We start from the raw sequence: 21,764 nt of genomic DNA, 5'->3' as shown, positions 1-21,764 counted from the left end.
GAGGAGAGGATTTTTCCCACTTTCATTGTGATTACTAATTTCAAAATCTTATAATGCCAAGTCCAAAGATTAAATTATTCTAATGTTTTTTTCCAAAGATAACTATTTGTAGATTTTTTGGTTTAAAAAAAAAAAAGTTTTAGACATACAATCTAGGACTGCTATTATTGATTATATTTTTTACCAGACTGCTAATTTTCTTCCAAATTCAAAATAAAAACAATCTATTTCTGTTCTTTTATACATTTTTTTAAGTAGAAACTTTTTTCATCCCTTAAGATTTAAAGTTAGAGCAAATTGATACAATTTTATAAAACAAGTGTTGTACTTCTAAAATTTTATATTCAACTTCATTTTTTGCTGTTTGTTCTTTAATAGATTCAATTACAAATCTTCAGAGTGCCAGAGATATACAGGAAATGCGAATTAGAAAGAAACAAAGGCAACGTATTTTTCCACAGCCAGGCAGTCTGTATCTTGCAAAAACATCCAGTATGCCTAGAATCTCCCTCAGAGAGTCAGTAAAAGGCCGAATTCCCTCTGCGTGTTCTCACAAACAGGTATGCCTTTGTCTGCCATGCTAATAACTGTTAGCAACGTGTTGCTTTATTAGCTGGCATCTCCAAATTGTTTTGTTTAAATAAAGAACAAATTGGGGCAGAAATGAATGAGTAAAATCATGTCCTAATCCGCCTACTGTGCCAGCCTCCTTCCCGTTGCTACTTTGTTCCACCAAAGTGATCTGTTTCAAAATTACTGCTTCTCGTCCCCCTTCAAAATGTATTCATTTTAGTACTATAAGTGCTCTCAGCTAGGTGTTAGAGGAAGTGTGAATAACTCCTAACCCTGAACCTGCTAAGAGCCATTTACAGTTTTAAAAGAGATTCTTACTAAGCGAGCTCTATCTAGTTAGAATTTGGAGTAATGAAGAGATGAGAGTCTGGGCCCTTTCTAAGTTTTTTAACTTAACAAGTTTTCTAAAACATTAGGTTACTTTTTTATCCCCACAAGGACTTTCTACTGCACATGGAGCTGGAGGCAGGTACACCAAGGGAATGAGAAAGGTGCCACAGACTCTTGAAGGTCATTTATATTATATAAAAATTTTTTAGCTTCTAGTAAGCAAGTTACATATTTTTATAGTGAGTGTTTTCATATTTAAATGAAAAACTTTGTGTAAATTCAGTTTTGGCTTGTTATAATTGTTTTTTTTGTGAAACATGTTCTTTTGTTTGATTTTCTTTTACTCATTTTCAAAATCTTCTATCATTTATTTTGTGCAGCTATATATGTATGGTGTTTCAAAACACTGTGTAAAAATTAACAGCAAAAATGCAGAGGCTTTTCAGTTTCACACTCAGGATTATTTTGGTAAGGAAGGTTTATGGACTGGAAAGGGAATACAGTTGGCTGATGGTGGATGGCTCATACCCTCCAATGATGGAAAGGCTGGAAAAGAAGAATTTTATAGGTACTCTCTGCAAAGAGAAATTTTCTATTAACTTATATATCCCTTCATCTCTCTCTTTCTCATGAGTCCCTTTTCCATCTTATCTCTCTCGAACTTAAAAACTTGACTAGAAATCAAAAGCTTATACATTGAATCATTTTAAGTACATTGTGGTTCATTTGATATTCTGTTGAAATCTTTTGAAAAATGAATTTTGGTTTGTCTTAGGATTTACTGAATTGGTTCTGCTTAAATTAGAACATTATTGCTTATACAAACTAAAGACTGGTAAGAAAAATTAAGTATGAGTTGGCCTTCTCGTAAAACCACACACAGAGACACACTTGCGTGCATATTCTCCTTCATTGTGTATTTCAGTAAATATATAAATACTAAAATTAGAAATACTTAAATATCAGTAATACCAAATAACTAGAGAACTCCAGTGGCCCTAAAACATCAACCAACAGTTTAGAAACTGTTTATCCTCTTAGGATTCTAATGTTTATACAAACAGAATTTAAAGTGCTATCTACCTGATGCCAGTGACAAGCGATGGGAAACTTTTCTCCAGCACCCTTATTTCTGAGATTTAGGATTATCTTTCCAAAATTTACAGCTTTGGAAAAGTGGTAAAGCATCTTTTCCCTAAATTTTTCCTATGTTTTTAGAGTATTTTAAAACAGGAGTGTATTTACATCTTGGTATTTGCCCCATATGTCAAATATTGATTCTAGTTGGAAAAGTAACAGTTGTATCACTTAATTGTATTAAGAAGACCACATATTTTAGAGGTCAATAGTGATTATTTTGTAATCAAGTGGGCATGGTTCAAAAATCTTTTGAGTGTTAAAGCTCAAGCTTTTTTTAAAGAAAAGAAATAGAGTTTATTTAAGCAAGTAGACGCTCTCAGAGGGAGAGCAGGCAGATAGGTAAAGAACTGCTGCCTCAAGCTGTTTTTTATCATTTAGCAAATATTTACTGAAGACCTACTGTACCCAGATACTGCTAATGTCTTGGGTACTAGGGTTAGCAAAACAAAAAAATCTTTGCCCTAGTAAGTCATATATTCTAGTGGAGGGGTTTGAAACAAGGAAGGAAAATTTCTTAAAGGACTAAGTAAATCATATAGTATATTAAAAAGTGATAAATACTTTGAAGATAAAACTAGCAAAGTGGGGTAGAGAGAATTGAGTGAGAAGAGGTAAAACTTTTTAAACACAGTAATAAGGCAACATGTAAGGATACCAGTGCCAGTGGTTGGTAGATCAGAGGGTGAAAGTTTATGGATGTTCTTTTAATTACTTCTGTTAACATTAGTACTGAGAGTGAGAACAGGAAAGGCAGAGGAGTTGTAGATTTGAGCAGAAAGGAGTAGCTATTAAGAGAACCAAGACTAGAGAAGCAAGTTCTTGAGTGATTTCTAAAAACAATCTCTTTAGTAAGAAATATATAATCTAAAATATAATTATTTTAAATTAAAGATCTTATTTTTCAGTTGAAATAAGTGTATTGAATAATATGTGAATTTTTCATTAGCATATTTGGATACATGTCAAATCATTTTCTAGAGTTATGTTGCTTATTGATTATATATTAACTCATAAAAAACTTATTGAATGATCTTATACAATTTAGTTTTTGTGCAAAGAATAGTTGGGGCTATTGAACTCAGTATCATCTTATGTGATTTTTATTATTCATTCTCCCTTTATTTGTTCAGAGCTCTGTGTGACACCCCAGGTGTGGATCCAAAGCTTATTTCTAGAGTTTGGGTCTATAATCATTATAGATGGATTATATGGAAACTAGCAGCTATGGAATTTGCCTTTCCTAAGGAGTTTGCTAATAGATGCCTAAACCCAGAAAGGGTACTTCTTCAACTAAAATACAGGCAAGTTTAAAGCATCCTATTGTGTAATCCTGTATCGTGGTATGGGTCAGACTTGTAAGCCACCTGTGACTGTCTATCATAAAGGATCACTAGCCAGTTGTCATGACAGTTGCTATCCCACTTGTATAGCATAGTTCTCATGTTACCCTCCAGCCCCACTTAAGATCAATCACACATTCATATACCTCTTGCTTCCCTTTGTCCTTCCCTCTTCTCAAACTCTTGGCATGTGAGAATATGAATTTGACAAGTAAAGCATTATTGCATTTGGGGAAGATTAATATTTAACTCATTTTAGCAATATAAAACTTAATATAATGCCAACTATCATCTTTGAAATTCTCTTTGATCTTGGTATTTCTTCAGTAAAGGTTATTTAATTTTTATTCTCAATTTTTCAATGACTTTTTTCTTACAGTGAAATTCTAGACTCACAATTCCTAAAATAGTGAATTTTTCTATTAATTTTTAGATATGATGTGGAAATCGATAGAAGCAAAAGATCAGCGATAAAAAAGATAATGGAAAGGGATGACACAGCTGCAAAAACACTTGTTCTCTGTGTTTCTGAAATAATTTCATTAAGCACAGATATATCTGAATCTTCTAGCAGTAAGACTAGCAGTGTGGATACCACAAAGGTGGCCATTGTCCAACTTACAGATGGATGGTATGCTATTAAGGCCCAGGTGGACCCTCCCCTCTCAGCTCTCCTAAAGAACGGTAGACTGACTGTGGGTCAGAAGATCGTAATTCACGGAGCAGAGCTGGTGGGCTCTCCTGATGCCTGTACACCTCTTGAAGCCCCAGAATCTCTTATGCTAAAGGTAAGTTAAATAAATGCACACTCTTGGTAAAAATCAGGCACTGATTCAGTTCAATGCTAGAAAGGCTTTACATTTACATTTTTTAAATTTACTTATGCCTATTATGTTTCATTTTTTGAAAAATGTACTGATACTCTTGAATGTAAGTGGCAGATTTCTCAGATAGTTAAATTTTTTGTGATTTTAGGGGGAAAGCCAGAGATGTTTATTGAGCTAAAATAATGTGGGTTGCAGTTAAAGAATAGGAGTAAATTTGCATCAGATGCTTATTTTTATACTTGGAACTCTTGCCACCATGTTGGTCTCATAGTATTGCTCTACTTCCACCCAGTGACTAGGCCAGATCTCTGTTTCAGTGTGACTAGAACATCAAGTCTCAATGATTCTTGAATATATAATACTAAAGTATGCTTTTCATCTCTGTGTATACTAGGTAACAGGACTTTGTCAGTGTCGAATAGTCTACAATATTGCTATCAGAAATGATTGTAGTATTGCACATTCAGATTCACTTATGAAATAACCTTGTAAAGAATTTACTTCTGTTATATTTTGAGTCACTGTATTTCAGGAAAGCATTTTAATTAATCATTTTTAAGTTAAAGAGATAATTTGTCATTAACTTGGGCTGCAATTCAGCATACTATATACTATGATTTACAATATACTATGATTTACATTTCCTTTCTTTACAACTTACTGCTCTCCCTGGAGTTATTAAGTGTCTTGTCTTGTTTTTCTTAATTTTCTTTTATCCTTATTACCAACTCATTTTCACACGAGTCACATAAAAATCATCTATGTTAAAATACCTTTATCAGTTTCATTTCTTTTTCCTGAAGATTCCTTGGATTTCTCAGTATTCCTGCTCAATTCCAAAGTGGTTATCGTCCATGTATGTGGCACAGTTACCATTCTTGAGGTTATTTTCACCCCTTTCTGTGTTAGAAGCCCCATATTCTAGATTTCATATCTTTCTAGATTTGTTCCCTGTTTTTAAGACAGACAGCTACCATAGGCTTCTTGAGAAAGGGAACATGCAATAATTTTTTATCTTATTTACAAAGCTGACTGAATACAGAGTTTGAGGTTGAAATAATTCCTTCAGAATTTTGAAGACATTTCTTCTGTTACCTTGCTTCTAGTATAGTTTCTGCTAAGTTCAGTGTTGGTCTTTCTTATTCCCAGCCCTTCACTATGGGATCTGTCCCTAAGAGGTTTTTAGACTGCCTGTCTCCATTATTCTGAAGTTACACAGTGAAATCAACCCAAAAAGAAGGAAAATTATTATGAAATCTGAAGTAGAAGTGAATATAAATTTTGCTTATAAATCAGTTTGTTAATTTGTCTAGATTTCCGCTAACAGCACTCGACCTGCTTGCTGGTATGCCAAACTTGGATTCTCCCCCGATCCCAGACCTCTTCCTCTTCCCTTGTCATCACTCTTCAGCGATGGAGGAAATGTTGGCTGTGTTGATATAATTATTCAGAGAGCGTACCCTATCCAGGTATGATATATTCTTGAAATTTACTCCATATTTCTTCCTTTGCATGCTCAGTCATGTCCGACTCTGTGATCCCAAGGACCATAGCCCACCAGGCTCCTGTGTCTGTGGGAGTATTTCTTCCCATAGAGACGATTTATTTGAATGATCCCTCCCAACCATATGTTTCTGTTTGACACATTATTAACAGTGGATGGAGAAGACATCAACTGGATTATACATATTTCGCAATGAAAGAGAAGAAGAAAAGGAAGCAACAAAATATGCAGAAGCTCAGCAAAATAAACTGGAAGCCCTGTTCACTAAAATTCAAGCAGAATTTGAAGACCATGAAGGTAAAATGAGTTGTGTTTACAAGATCTTTTTTTATATGAAAATAAAGTTTTAGAGGCTTCTAATTGGGTTAATTGTCTTCATTTTGAGTAATAGATTTTTTTTTCTGATTCTGATTCTGAATCTGAATTTTTTCTGATTTTTAAAAAAATATTACATAGATATACAGATAAGCATTGAATTGGCCCCAAAATATCAGATCTTTATTCACCACAGTTAGCTTTTAGAACCTCACAAAATGCCTTAGACAACTAAACATTATAGACCTGCAGCACTTTTCAGAAGTCTTAATTAAACTCTCCCTTGAGCTTTAGTAACTAGAGTATTTGTGGCATCGATTTTTGGTATTAGAGAAAGGAAAACAACAAGGGAAAGAACTATAGGATTATTTCCCCAAACCATTTGTCATTCTCTGTCCTCTGTGTCTTTATCTGTGTTATAGAACTTGCATTTTTGCTGTTGTAGTTGTTGATTTTTATGTTTTTATACTGGAGCTTGAGCTTGTTTTCCCCAGTGGCATCAATTTGAATAATAAAAATCACAGTGTTTTATGCTTAAAAGACATGAAATTTTACTTTTTTATCTACCTTTTTTATTGTGGAAAATATTATGTTTTCCTTCATTTCTTCATGATTTTATTATTTAACTTCATGTTCCATATAAATTTGAAGGAAAATGGGATTCTCAGTATTTGATTTGCTTAAAATCACCACTAGCTCATAATTAGGTGAATCATGAAATCATTTACTTTAATTTACAAATTGGTCTAACGAAGTAAACTCTGTATGACAGTTTTTTAAACCATTAATACACTAGTTTCAGATTTTCCTGGAGAACTTTTAGCAGATAAGTGGTTTATTTTTAACCTCCCTTCTTTGGGTGCTTTTCTTTTTTTTTTTTTTTTGCTGAGTTCTCTAGTTTTCGGTGTTCTTAAATTCATAGTTTAGCTTACTTAGTGTTTTTTCCCTAGAAAATGTGACAGAACAATGTATGCCATCACGTGCACTAACAAGACAGCAAGTCCGTGCTCTGCAAGATGGTGCAGAACTTTATGAAGCTATGAAGAATGCGCCAGACCCAAGTTACCTTGAGGTGAGAGAGTGTGGGCCTGCAGGAAGTAAGTAGGTGAAGCCTTAGTCTTCATCCTTCAAGGTGGGAAGCTGTCGTCACTCATCTGGTCATTACAGGAGGCAGTATGTTGAAATGCTGTGTTTCTCAAAGTGGGTGTGTACATTTCTAGGATCCTCAGTGATGTACCAAACCAGGGGGGTACATTTCTACTTTTGTACCAAATAGAGGATGAGAGGGTTAAATAATTTTATATATTAAATATGGTTTAAAATGTGGTAAAAACTTGTTTATTTTTAAGGTAAAACAAGTATCTTCAAAGCACTGTCTCAGTTTCCTCAGCTCTTCAGATCCTGCCTAGAGTTTATTTCATGATCCTCTACCTTAAGGATAGTTGGAAAAGTTTCAGAAACACTAAAGTATGTTACAAACAGCATAGGCTTTAGAATCATGGCTCTACCATTTATTAGCTAAGCAAATAGGACATAAAGTAGCTGTCAAATGGGCACAAAAGATGTTTTAGAATCAAATTTGATAGTGTATATAAAGTGTATTATTGCAAAGTTTTATATAAATGCTATTATTAAAACATCATTTCATATATTAAGGTAATCTACTTCCCAAATTTTTGGACACCTGGGTATCTAATTAATGCAACTTTTAAGATTACTTTGCTAAATAAGGAGGAGAGGGGAGATTTTAGAAAAACAGTTTATTGATTAGTATCATTTATTTGATGACAGTAAATGTTGTATATGACTTTAACTTTCTTAATGGGCCCTCAAAGTAAACACTGCTCTGCTCAGAGAGTGAGTGAGCAGTGCTGTTCTGAATGGAATTCCCCTGTATTCCCAAATGTTACAACACAGATTGTCTCTATGGACAGTGAGTCTGATTTTCAAGCCTGTGAGTACAATTGATACAAGTCTGTACGGCTTTGTTATGCTTTCCTGAGAAATTATTTGTCTCTGTCTCTTTATGTTTGTTGACGCTTATGAGAACATAGTCTTAATTTCATCCATAAAATTTAACAAAATATTCTTCTGGTTTCCTTTTATAGAATTTACTTACAAGGAGAAAGTAGAGGGCAGGATGAGAGCTGGGAGACTAAGTTCTAGACCCTGGCCCTGTGTAGCTGGACAGACCTCAGACCTCCTCCATCACCATCTGCCTGGGAAAGCCTTGAGGGTGGTTTATCTCTATGGGTCTAAGTTTATGTGGTTCTAAGAGATTCACTGAGAGAAAGGTATCATTATCATTCTTAGAGAAAGAAATTGCCTTCAATTTCTAAAATATATGTTAAAAGGACTTGTTTTCAGTGATAATGTTTAGTTGTTGTGGGGCATCTGAAATCACATAATTTTTTAAAAATTGATGTTTAACCTAAACACTGCCTATTTAGGAACATCTTTGTAAGGCACAGGGTCCCCCTTCCCAATACAGACTCAGGTATTAACATGGGTGAGTCAGCAGCAGTCTAGTAGGTTATGTGTCAGAATTCCCATTTATTTTATTTTTGATTCCTTTATTTTTTGTTAATGCTGGGTGAGATTCCTAGGAGGTTCAAACATCAGTTTGCTAAATGGCTGGGAGAGAAATGTAGAGACAGAGATGAGTGCTTATAGTACATACCTGTTTTAAATTGTATCTACTGTTCCAGAGAGTTAATGAAATTATACTACGGGGGCTAAGAATGGGGGGCTCTTGAGCCAACCCCTGCCTATATGGCTCTGCAAATTATTTATTCTGTCTGTACCTCAGCTTCCTCACCTACCTCATGGAAACAATAATAGTACCTACCTCATAGGATTATTGTAAAAATTAAATGAATTAATACATTACCATACATAGACCTGTTTCTGAAATATAATAAGCATTCAGATGTTAGCTATGTATAATGTCAGTGTTGATGATTATGATTATGAGAGTATATTTATAAGTAGGGGTTGTTTTGGCCCTAGGTAAATTTGTCACAAGGATTAGTAAACTGTTTAAGGCACTTGAAAATACTTGTTATATGATAAACTGAGTACATAAATCTCAATTTTTATATTGTCACATCCTTAATGTAAACTCAATTCTATTGTATTTTATCCCCATTTAAAGAGATTCATCTCCAGTAGATGAGGTGGTTTGTTTCTGTTTTGTTTGCTTTATACTCCAAAATCATCTGCCTCAATATACCAATTGGCCACAGGGTTATTTTAGTGAAGAGCAGTTAAGAGCCTTGAATAATCACAGACAGATGTTGAATGATAAGAAGCAAGCCCAGATCCAGGTGGAACTCAGGAAGGCTATGGAGTCTGCTGAGCAAGGGGAACAGATTTTGCCAAGGGACGTTACACCTGTATGGAAGCTGCGTATCATGAGCTATAAGAGAAAGGAAAAAGATTCAGGTCAGTATGGAGAGTTCTTGTTTTTAATCAATTTTAAGTTTAAAAAATTATCTTAGTAGATTATTTCAAATAGTAGATCAAGTGTTAAGTGAGTCTATATCAGGGGAGACAAAATGGGCTCCCAGTGCCCACAAAATGACAATATATCCCTTGGATCTTTGTTGTCCTCAGTATTTATTTTTAAACAAGATTCTTAATGATGATCATTTCTTCCTTTATAATTTATCTATTTCCTCTTTCTCTCAATAGTTATATTGAATATCTGGCGTCCATCATCAGAACTATATTCCCTCTTAACAGAGGGAAAGAGATACAGAATCTATCATCTTACAGCATCAAAATCTAAGAGTAAACATGAAAGAGCTAACATACAATTGACAGCAACAAAAAAGACTCAATATCAACAACTACCGGTATAAACTTCTCATCATAATTTTTCAACTTTGATAAATGTGTATTAGTTTATAGAATCCATGTATACTGATTTTTTTTTTTTTTCTTGTAGGCTTCAGATGAAATTCTATTACAAATCTATCAGCCAAGGGAGCCCCTTCACTTCAACAAATTATTGGATTCAGACTTCCAGCCGCCTTGTTCTGAGGTGGACCTAATAGGATTTGTAGTTTCTGTTGTGAAAAAAATAGGTAATACACAGTGTATTTAATGGTAGCTTTTTTATGGATGCCTTGGAAAATCATTATATTTTAAAATTTGTCTTCCTTATGATTAATTGAAGCTACTAATTGACAAGTTTGATAACTAGTGATTTGAAAATACATTTGTTTTAACTTGATTCTTAAAGGCAGTTCTACAATATCACAAGGAAACAACTTATATGCCATTCTGTGCTACTTAATTTTAAAGAAATTGCTAGAAAATGTTTTGCACCACAGTAATGATTACTTGACAAAATAATCTCCTTCTGCAGTTAACTGAGCTATCAAGCCTTCACCTCCTACCTCAGTTTTTATTACTCTCTAACATCTTAGCCACATTCATCTCTACTTTATTCCATCAATATGACATTGTTCATTCCTCCTTCCATACCCTGTTGCATAAATTTTATCTGCAAACCATGTGCCCAGCTTATGTCTCAACTTAAGCACAAAAGCCTTCCATTTATTGGTAATTTTGTGCCAGGCCCTTCAGCATTTGGTCTCACCATCCCTACCCCCCAGAACTCTGTGCCCCCTTCCCCTTCAGCTGTGCTAGCACCTTCCTTGCTATTCTTGTGCCCACTTTCATCGCAGAGCCTTTACCCTCACTGCTTCCTCTCCTAGAAACCCTGCCCACAGGCGACCACATAGCTGGTTCCCTTGGCTCCTTCAGGCCTCTGGTAAAACGCAGCCTCCTAAGAGGCCTTCCCTTGAGCCCCTTTGTAAAAGCTGTATTTCCTCTACTCCAAACTGAGCACTTCTTCTCCCGTTTTTTGCCTGTTTTTCTCCATAGCACCCACCAGCACCTAACTTTTTTTTTTTTCCCCTATTTTTTTTGATCTCCCTCTTCTGGAATGTTAGCTCTCTAAGGGCAGAGACTTTGTTACTGCTGTATCATCAGCTCTTAAAACAGTGCCAGGTTCAGGGTAGGGTCTCAGATCCATGGATTCCTTATCAACTGCTCTGCCACAGCTTCTCGCTTCCTCAGCTCTTTGGCTAAGGTTTATTTATTGTCTGTCTTTTTTTCAAGAAGGCTTCAATGGTGCCATATTCCAGGAGTTCCTCATATGTTTGAAATGTGAAACTATTGCCCTAATTCTAGGACTGTGTCTTGGCAGGCATAATAATGTAGGATCTTGCTTTCTTTCCTTCCCTCAGGACTTTGTAGAAATTCCTCTTTTGACATTTAACAGTCTAAAATTTCCCCCCATTTAGGTGATTTTCTTTTTATGTTTAGATGTCTGAAGAATATGTTTTGAGGTCCGAAAGTTCAAGCTGTATCTTACAAGCATTCTTTACAGTTCTCCTGAAACACAGACGGCCTTTTAATCTGCAAATTCAGGGAATTCCCTGGTGGTCCAGTGATTAGGACTCGCTGCTTTCACTGTTGAGGGGGCTCAGGTTCAATCCCTGGTTGGGGAACTAAGATTCCACAAACTACATGGTGCAGCTGAATAATAATCTGCAGATTCAGTGCTTTCTTTGTATTAGATAAATTCTGTAATATCTTTGAATAAATCTTTTATTTCACTTAGTAGGATTTCTACTTCAAGGCCAGCAGTTAGTCTTATGTTGGATTTTTTTTTTTTACCTCTTCTCTGATTGCTTCTATTTCTGTCTTTTCCATCTTCATTCACCATGATTATATGTCAATAATTTTATTTTTGGCAGTATATGTTTTATTCCTTGTGATTTGTGATGCATGCATTTGTCCCATTATAGATAGTTTACTGGTGTCCTCAGTTTCTTTCTTTGATCCTGCAGTCTCCCTTCTGTCTGACAGGACTATTTTTCATCCAGTATCCATATCCAAGCTTTTATTTTATTGATTATGTTCCTATTAAGTACAGTAGCATGAGTCAGTTTTGAAGACTTCAGAAATTTTTTTAGTTCTATTTTTGGGTTGTACTCTTTGTCTTTTGCTATGTTCTTTTCTCTTGCTTAATGTGTTTTTGTTTACTTGTGTTTTAGTGCTTTGTGGGTTTTTCTTTTAACTGCAGTATGTTAACACATTACATGGTTTTTGTAGCATTTTTATTTCATCTTGTCTTATTTGGGTGATTCCAAATGTCATTATTGTTGTTATAGAGGGTGGGTAATGTTTATTCAGTTTGTTCAGTCAGTATTTATGAAATGCCTGTCATGTGCCAGGCACTGTCTAAATGTCTAGGTGCATAGCAATGAAAAACAGGCAAATACCCCTGCCCTCATGGAGGCTACATTATGGCTAGGGAGGGAGATCACAAACAAAATAAGTAGCACATACAGTTTTCTTAGTGTGGCTAAGGAAGAAAATGAAGAAGGGAGTGACAGGTTGGATGGGGGAAGGGGAGAGGACTGCAGCTTTAGACAGCAACGTGAGGAAAGATCTCACTGCAAAGGTGGCATCTGGATGAGACATGAAGGACTAGAGGGAGAGGGGCATGTGGGCATCTTGGTGGGGGGAGGGGGGTGGGGAACATTCCAGGAAGAAGGAGCCACAGTAACAAAGGTCATGTTAAGAGAATGACCCTGGTACCTAAAAGCATTAACAGCGGCCAGTGAGTGAGCAGTAACAGCTGGGAAGAGGCAGTGGAGGACTGAATCATGGGGTGGGCCTTGCATGAATTCTTTCTCTCTGAAGGTTTCAAATAGAGGAGTGACACCCTCTTTTCTTCCAAGTAACAAGGGTCTTTTAATTTCATGGCTGCAGTCACCATCTGCAGTGATTTTGGAGCCCAGAAAAATAAAAGTCTTTCTGTTTCCGTTGTTTCCTCATCTATTTGCCATGAAGAGATGGGACTGGATGCCATGATCTTAGTTTTTTGAATGTTGAGTTTTAAGTCATCTTTTTCACTCTCCTCTTTCACTTTCAGCAAGAAGCTCTTTAGTTCTTTGCTTTCTGCCATAAGGGTGGTGTCATCTGCATGTCTGAGGTTATTGATATTTCTCCTGAGGTTATTGATTCCAGCTTGTGCTTCATTCAGCCCAGCATTTCACATGTACTCTGCATAGAAGTTAAATAAGCAGGGTGACAATATACAGCCTTGAGGTATTTGTTTCCTAACTTGGAACCAGTCTGTTGTTCCATGTCCAGTTCTAACTGTTGCTTCTTGACCTGCATACAGATTTCTCAGGAGGCAGGTAAGGTGATCTGGTATTCCCATCTCTTTAAGAATTTTCCACCATTTGTTGTGATCCATGCAGTCAAAGGCTTTGGCATAGTCAATAAGGCAGAAGCAGAAGTTTTTCTGGAATTCTCTTGCTTTTTCTATGATCCAACTGATGTTGGCAATTTGATCTCCAGTTCCTCTGTCTTTTCTAAATCCATCTTGAACATCTGGAAGTTCACGGTTCACATACTGTTGAAGCCTCATTTGGAGAATTTTGAACATTATTTTGCTAGCGTGTGAGATGAATGCAATTGTGCGATAGTTTGAACATTCTTTGGGATTGGAATGAAAACTGACCCTTCCCAGGCCTGTGGCCACTGCTGAGTTTTCCAAATTTGCTGGCATATTGAGTGCATAGCTTGGAAGAGAAGCTATAACCAACGAAGACAGCATATTAAAAAGCAGAGACATCACTTTGCTGACAAAGGTCTGTCTAGTTAAAGCTATGGTTTTTCCAGTACTCATATGTGGATGTGAGAGTTGGATTATAAAGAAAGCTGAGCACCGAAGAATTGATGCTTTTGAACTTTGGCGTTGGAGAAGACTCTTGAGAGTACCTTGGACTGCAAGGATATCAAACCAGTCAATCCTAAAGGAAATCAGTCCTGAATATTCATTGGAAGGACTGATGCTGAAACTGAAACTCCCGTTCTTTGGCCACCTGATGCAAAGAACTGACTCTTTGGAAAAGACCCTGATGCTGGGAAAGATTGAAGGCAGGAAGAGAAGGGGACGACAGAGGATGAGATGGTTGGATGGCATCACCGACTTGATGGACATGAGTTTGAGTGAGCTACAGGTGTTGGTGATGGACAGGGAAACCTGGTGTGCTGCAGTCCATGGGGTTGCAGAGTCCGACACAACTGAGCGACTGAACTGAACTGTGACACCCTCTGACTAGGTTTTCTCAGGATCACGCTGGCTGCTCTATTGAGAGTAGACTGTAGGGGGCATGAGACTCCAAACAAGGAAATCAGCTGGAGGCTGTTGTAGAAATTTAGGCAATTGATAGTTGTTTGGAGCAAACAAAGCAATGGGAGTGGCCAGGAATAGTCAGATTGTGGTTGTATTTTGAAGGTAGGAGGACACTGTGGATGAAGAGAAGAATCAAGGAGTGAGGGCCAAGGTTTTGTCTGAGCAGCTGGAGAAATGGAGTTGCTATATAGAGGGAAGTACTCAAGAAAAACAGGTGGGCAGGTAAGGCCAGGAGTTTAATCAACTTAGAGATTTCTACTTGACAGCTGGATATTGTTGTAAGGGAATGATCTAGGCTGAAGATACAAGTTGGGAAGTCATCAACATACAGGTGATGCTTAAATTCAGGAGACAGGATGAGGTCACTGGGTGTGGGAGTAGGTAGAGAAAAGAGCCAGGGCCTGACTCAGGCCTGTCAGAGGCATTTGATCCCACGGAGGTGAGGCTGACAAGGGAGAGGTGGGATTCCGTGTCCAGAGAGGCAGTGTGCCGAGGCCAGGGACTACTCGTGTGGGATGAACTGGGAGCCTAGGTTTCTCTTGGAGACAGACATAAGACTAGTTCTACTGGTCCCACAGTGGACTGTGGTGACAAGGTGAGCTGTGTGAGAGAGGGACCCGCCAGCACCTCATGCTGACTCATGTTGACTCTTTCTCTTTTTCTGTGGTATTGAAGACCAGTTTTACACCTCTTAGTTACTGTATGAAGGTGGGGTGTTTCAGTTGCTATCCACTGTTTATTCCCATTATCCCTGGAAGATACTGTGTTGCAGATCATTTTCCCTAGTTCAGCAAGTAGCCTCATGTATTCATTCATCTGCTGGACCACAAACTTAAGCAGCATATTATCTCACAGTTCTGAAGGCTGGAAGTCCAAAATCAAGGTACTGGCAGGGTGGGTTCCTTCTGAGAAAGAATCTGTCCTGTGCCTCACTCCCAGCCTCTGATGGTTTGCTAGGAGGCTGTGACCTTCCTTGGCTTGTAGATGCCTCAGAGTCTCTGCCTTCTTCACCTGGCAGTCTCCTTGTGTGCATGTCTGTGTCCAGATTCTCCCTTTTCATAAGGACATTCCTTATTCAGGATGTACTGAAATGAAACTTCAACTTGATTTTGTTAGCAAACACTGTGTTTGCCAGTAAGGTCACATTCACAGGTTAGGATGTCATCATCTTTTATGGGGATGCAGTTCAACCCATGACAGTTATCCTGTTTTCCACCAGGAAACCATTTTCATTGTTTCTGATTATTTCTATCTGCCTTTCTTCAGATTTAGGAATAACAGAATTCTTCAAATGTGTGTTCTCTCACCAGTGTGGAGAAGGCGACGGAGCTGGGCCCTCTTGTGCTTAGTTCTATCCCACAATCTTCTGTCTCCTTCCTTCATCACCAATTCTTGAATTTTATACTAGGATATGCCTTATTTGTATGTTATTGGTAGACTTTTCTTTCTTTTTTTATTTAGTTTGATGTCAAGTGTTAGTGGGAGAAACTTCTCTCAGAAAGTTTCAAAGTGCCACCCTAAACCTGAAGTACCAGTTCTCCAATACCCAACTCTAGTCATGAGGTTTCTTAGCTTAAAATCTTTGGTGGCGCCCTGTCCCTTAAAAACTGAAACCCAAACTCCTTCCGACGCCTGAAAAAGCCTTCAGCCTCCTGCCTTAAGCCACCCCCCCACACACCTCAGCTACTTGGTTTCACATTCTTGGCACACTAAAGTATTTCACATTCCTGCCTTGAAAGTCGTTCACTTTGCTTAGAATGCCCTCTTCCTTCCCATCTTGATGAATTTTTCCTATTCATTATTCAGCTTACATGTTTCCTGCTTCCCCATAGCCTCTGTAACAGAATGTGTTGTCATACTGCGTTGAAATTTTAGCACCATAAGCAACAGGTCCTGAGCTGTTGAAAATCCTGAGTTTTTCCTAAGTTTAGTTATTTTGGTTTGTTTTTACCATTAGCCTACACAAAATAAATGGCCATACTTAGAGTTTCCTTATATTTTAAAATTTATCCAGTACATATATAAGTGAAGTTTGTTTTTTATATTCTGGGTTTTGTTTTTTCCATCTTAGGTATTGCTCCTTTGGTCTATTTGTCAGATGAATGCCATAATTTACTGGCAATAAAGTTTTGGATAGATCTTAATGAGGACATTATTAAACCTCACATGTTAATTGCTGCAAGCAACCTCCAGTGGCGACCAGAGTCTAAATCGGGAATTCCTACTTTATTTGCTGGAGATTTTTCCACATTTTCTGCCAGTCCTAAGGAGGGCCATTTTCAAGAGACATTCCACAAAATGAAAAATACTGTTGAGGTAAAATTAGCCTTGAGCATTACCATACATGTTGGTATTTTCCTATTTTGACAGTCAGATGTCAAGCAAGTGGCAGCTTTTATGAAAATTGGATAGCTGAGATATAATGTGAGATTTCAGCATATATTAATTGTTCATGAACCTGAGGAGATGGTGAGTGACAGCCATCAGGGAGGAAAGAATGATTTGACAGGAACCGAATTAGGAAAAATTGTGAGAAGGATGTTCAGAGATGTAGACCATGTAGGCAAACTGGAAATTGGTAACAAGAATTATATGTTATCCATGGTTTACAGCACATGGCAGTGTAATGTTAATATGTAGCTTCCAAATTTACATTCTAGGGACTTCCCTGGCAGTTCAGTGGTTAAGACTTCATGCTTCCATTGCAGGTGGTACAGGTTCAATCCCTGCTCAGGAACTAAGATCCTGCATGCTGTGTGGAATGGCCAAAAAGGAAAAAAAAAAAAAACAAAAACTTTCTAAATTAACATTTTAAACTCCATATCTAATATTTTATCATTTATACCTGTCTTTGACTTAAAATAATACCAAATAGAACAAAATTTACTGAGTACTTACTGTACATCTGGCCTTGTTGTAAGGCTGTCTCATTTAATGCTCCCACCAACCCTATAATGTAGGGAACTGTTTTCCCATTTCATTGATGAGAAACGGAAGTCACACATCCACATTGGTAGAACCAGGATTCATGCTTAAGCCATCTGAATGCAGAGTCCAGACTATTAACTACCATGCGGTGCTGCCTCCCAATAAAATTTGGCATTTTATAAATGCTAACTTATAAAAATCTGTAAAAGATAAGCCTCTTAGTTCTGTAGTTTAATATTTGAAATGTATCATTCAGAATACATGTAAATAAAATTCTATTTTAAAAGCATTAGCTATATAAAGTTTGTATAATATTCTATTTGGACTCAATGTACATCATGAATAACAACACCCTAATTTATTTATGGCTTCTAAACTGGGGGCTGAAATGTAAACTGGGGATTACATTCACTGTTTGGTTCCCTTGTGGAGTACTTACTCTTTATATCCCAGATTTTCTCTGACAACTTTCAAGGGCAGTTCATTTACATATCATTTTAAATTTTAACAAAATAGTGATAAATTGGGTTAAACCATAACCAAACTGCTCCTATTTGACACTTTGTGACTTCTGAAACAACAGTTTCATGTGGTATAACCTGTATGTTATTTCAGTTAATTCTTAGACATGAAGCCATTCTCATTTTGAAAGTGAAAATAGCTCAGTTGTGTCCGACTCTTTGTGACCCCATGGACTATATGGTCCATGGAATTCCCCAGGCCAGAATACTGGAGTGGGTAGCCTATCCCTTCTCCAGGGGATCTTCCCGACCCAGGATATCTCTTTCCCTCACACACACACCCTCTTTCCTTCTCTTCCTCCAACAATTAAGGTCTTCTAAATCACTGATGTAGCTTTTGCATTTTTACACTGGTTAATTATTTGACAGTTGCTATCAAATTTGGGGTGTCTCATTTTGTTTCTGGTCTGCATTTTTTATTTCAGGTTTTAAAGGTAACATTTTCTGAAAACATATGAATGTGTAGGTTTGCATTTTACAAACCAGCTTTTCCAATTTATTTTCTTAGAATATTGATACATTTTGCGAGGATGCAGAAAACAAGCTGATTCATTTACTTAATGCAAGTAATCCCAAGTGGTCCACCCCAACTAAAGACTGTACTTCAGCACCACCCACTGCTCAAACAGTCCTTGGTTCAAGAAATAAGTTTCCGGTAAGTTAATCTAAATTTAACAAATTTTATAAATACTCTATAGAGAGGCAACAGTATATTCCGATGTATACCTAGTAAACATGATAACATGTAATTAAACCTAATTAGAAAGTGTCATTAATTATTAGTGCCTCCTATAGGTATCGGCTGTCTGGAAAGTTTATCCTGTTTATTGAAGCCAGAGTGTAATACTCTTTGGGGGCAAATTTTATAAATGGGTGCTTTCATTTTTAGCATTCGCAGTACACATGACTGAGAAGACTTTTTTGCCCATGTCCTTTTGTTCAGAGGACTATCCTATATAATTAGGGTTGTTTCTAAGCTCAATTTAACTCTTTAAATCACAATAAAAGCAAATCGAGCTAAAGTCTGTAATTTTGGCTAACGACTAGTGCTAAGTTATATATATTAACTCATTTAACCTTCACAACAACCCTGAGATAAAAATGATCTCCAGTTTACGGACAAGGAAACTATGATATGCAGGGGTTAGGCATTTGCCTCCAGTCACAACTAGAAAAGTAGGAACACAGGCTGTGTTCTTAAAATGATTTTTAAAATGCTTATTTTTGTTTAACCTGTTAATAACAAAAAGGAAAAGATTAAAGCATAAATTATGTCTCCTACCTCCTTTTTGCTTTTACTACAACTATTTTTCATCTTTATTTTCACGTCATTTTTATATCCTCTTATGCAACAATCTTTCCTTCTGGAATAAGAATAATAACATTAATGTCTCTTGAAATCATAGCCACTAGGGGAGTAAAAGTGTGTGGTATTTGTGTTTTTAAATATTTTTTAATAAAAGCTAATTTGATTTTATTTTGTATATTAGGACATAATTATATAGGCTACTTCTTTGTTTTTGTATTTTTCACTAGCTGTCTTCTCCCAGTATTGAGATGAATTACCAAAGTCCATTGTCACTTTGTAAGCTAAAAGAGAAGTCTGTCTGCACACCTGTATCAGCCCAAGTAACTTCAAAGTCTTGTTGCAAAGGGGAAAAAGAGACTGATGACCCAAAAAGCTGCAAAAAGAGAAGAGCCTTGGATTTCTTGAGTAGACTGCCTGTACCCCCACCTGTTAGTCCCATTTGTACATTTGTTTCTCCAGCCGCACAGAAGGCATTTCAGCCACCACGGAGTTGTGGCACCAAATATGAAACACCTATGAAGAAAAAAGAATTGAATTCTCCTCAGATGACTCCACTTAAAAAATTTAACGACATTTCTGTTTTGGAAAGTGATTCGATAGCTGATGAAGAACTTGCACTGATAAATACCCAAGCCCTTTTATCTGGTTCAGCAGGAGGAAATCAACTTATATCTATCAGTGGGTCCACCAGGACCGTTCCCACTAGTCTTAAGGATTATGTTGGACTGAAAAGGCCTTACACTACATCTGTGATCAAAGAACGAGAGAATTCCCCAGCCAGGACTGAAGAACAGGAGACTAATATGCAGGACACAAGTGCAATAAAAAACATATCCAAGAGACTGCAAAGGCGACAGAAACAAAAATGATAGTTAAATTAGTTATTGACTCAACCTTCCTAGTTTGTAAAACATATACAGTTTCAAACTTTACATTGGAATTTGCATAATGAGGAAAGGAAGGAAATAGTTAAAAGTTTATCTGGTATTTGTATATCACAGCAATGCTCTTTCCCTTTTTCTTTATTGGTATATTCTTATTTCAATTATATATCTTAAAATTGTGTAACTGTATATTAACTAATCAAGAAAATCTCTAAGTCTTTATGACTGGGTTCGATCACTGTAAGTATTACAAATGAAGTAAACACAACAGTTTCTTTTAGATTGTGTCAACTACAGGAAACTAAGTAATTTTGACTCACATAATTCTTTTTGGTTTAGTTCCATTTTAGGTTTGTTTTTAAGAGGTAACCCACTATGAACCAGTTTTCCATACTGCACATGTTGGTTCTAATACAGTTTTTCCCTGATCAAAAAAGTCAGGATGAGTAAGATATTACAGTGGTGTTTTCTTTCAACCAGTCCTTCATCCTTAAGTCAGCATGACTACAAAAAAATAGAACCCTCAATGCACTTCCTTTTTCTGATGCCATTTTGATCTGTAAAATTTAATTATTTATTAAAAGTTGAAATACTTTAAATCAGAAACAGACTTCATTGTTAATTTGTTTTTATTTCTTAACAAAATGATCACCTGGACTGCAACTTAAGAGAAAATCTTTCAAATTGGCACTGATTCTCCTTGCTTTTAGTCCTATCACAGGATTCAACAAGCAGTCCCTTTTAAACCTAGTTTTCTCTAACCACTAAAGCAGATGAGAACCATTCAATTTAAGATGGTATTCTCATTTGTAACTTTAGTAGAGGAAAAAGAGAAAGCAGTTCAAACTAGAAGCTAATAGCATAAAGTGTTTTAGTATGTCTTAAATTTATATGCAGTATCATGTTTTTAAATCTCATTATAAACACATCTTAAAGCCAAGAATAAATCCTTTTAAAAAGCAATTTCCTTCTTTCCATAACTGTGACCCATGTTCTTTCTCTCTTCTGAAAATTAACATAATAGTCTGTTCTGCTATTCTTTCTAACTTAAGTGTTCTGCCAGTCTTACTAATGTGATTTAACTTTTTTTCATAGAACAATTTAGTCTTCATATCCTAATCATTTTCCCAATGATCCATACACTAGAACAGGGAATAAAACTTGAGTCTCAGCTGAACAGAAAGAATTATAAGAATTCAGCCTTTTTATTTCTTGAAAAAACTTAAGCTATAACCTCCTTCATTTTTCATTAGCATTTAGACTACCCATAATGGAGACATCTAACATACACTCTGCTTTTTGTAAACTGTAAATAATATAGCCAAGCAAAATGTGAAGCCTGAGTATATATAGATATTGTCCCCCCAAAAGTGATAATTTAATGATTACAAAGTCAGCAATGTATACTGCATGATAAGGGGTAAATGGTAAAAGTGATTTGTGTTACTCAACAAACACTTAATGAGAGCCTCTTGCGTATATAAAGCACTCTGCCAACCCTGTGAGTGATGCAAATGTTAATACACAAAACAAGTCAGTGTTAAGTGTTCAAAAATTTAAAAAAATCAGGAGTCATGGGTGTTGAAAGAAAAAACAGGTCATTTCTAGATGGGATAAACAAAGTTGGTGGCATTTTATTAATGATTTTATGCTCCCAAAAAGGCAAATGTATCAGGGAACTATTCTGAGCTCTTTCAGAGTAGGACAAATACAAAGTAGCCCAGTCCAAGCTAGGTGAACCAGAAACCCTATGCAGACAGTCTGAAGTAAATCAGTGGGGCTTGAGTTATGATCCTTCAGCTGCTCCTATGGAATTGAGCAAAGGAACTCTCATCTGGACTTTCTGACACTTCTCACCTCTACTAT

At 36.5% G+C, this 21,764-nt stretch overlaps 1 protein-coding gene across 5 annotated transcripts in view; it reads left to right on the top strand.

Annotated features, from left to right (window-relative positions):
- Positions 1 to 20,504, top strand: part of BRCA2 (BRCA2 DNA repair associated) — a 51,698-nt gene extending 31,194 nt beyond the window's left edge. For all 5 annotated transcript variants that reach the window (XM_065901748.1, XM_065901745.1, XM_065901749.1 and 2 more), the window contains exons 15-27: positions 379 to 560; positions 1,284 to 1,471; positions 3,174 to 3,344; positions 3,817 to 4,171; positions 5,524 to 5,679; positions 5,867 to 6,011; positions 6,980 to 7,101; positions 9,275 to 9,473; positions 9,723 to 9,886; positions 9,979 to 10,117; positions 16,328 to 16,572; positions 18,214 to 18,360; positions 19,242 to 20,504. In XM_065901748.1, coding sequence (XP_065757820.1) covers positions 379 to 560; positions 1,284 to 1,471; positions 3,174 to 3,344; positions 3,817 to 4,171; positions 5,524 to 5,679; positions 5,867 to 6,011; positions 6,980 to 7,101; positions 9,275 to 9,473; positions 9,723 to 9,886; positions 9,979 to 10,117; positions 16,328 to 16,572; positions 18,214 to 18,360; positions 19,242 to 19,883 — 2,855 coding nt within the window. In that variant the 3' untranslated portion in view covers positions 19,884 to 20,504. The remainder of the gene's footprint in view (positions 1 to 378; positions 561 to 1,283; positions 1,472 to 3,173; positions 3,345 to 3,816; positions 4,172 to 5,523; positions 5,680 to 5,866; positions 6,012 to 6,979; positions 7,102 to 9,274; positions 9,474 to 9,722; positions 9,887 to 9,978; positions 10,118 to 16,327; positions 16,573 to 18,213; positions 18,361 to 19,241) is intronic.
- Positions 20,505 to 21,764: the final 1,260 nt, after the last annotated feature.

Source organism: Muntiacus reevesi, chromosome 11 (genome assembly GCF_963930625.1).
Source record: "Muntiacus reevesi chromosome 11, mMunRee1.1, whole genome shotgun sequence".
Classification (NCBI taxonomy): domain Eukaryota; kingdom Metazoa; phylum Chordata; class Mammalia; order Artiodactyla; family Cervidae; genus Muntiacus; species Muntiacus reevesi.
Note: the sequence above shows the minus strand (reverse complement) of the source record. Positions and strands in the feature narration are given on the sequence as shown.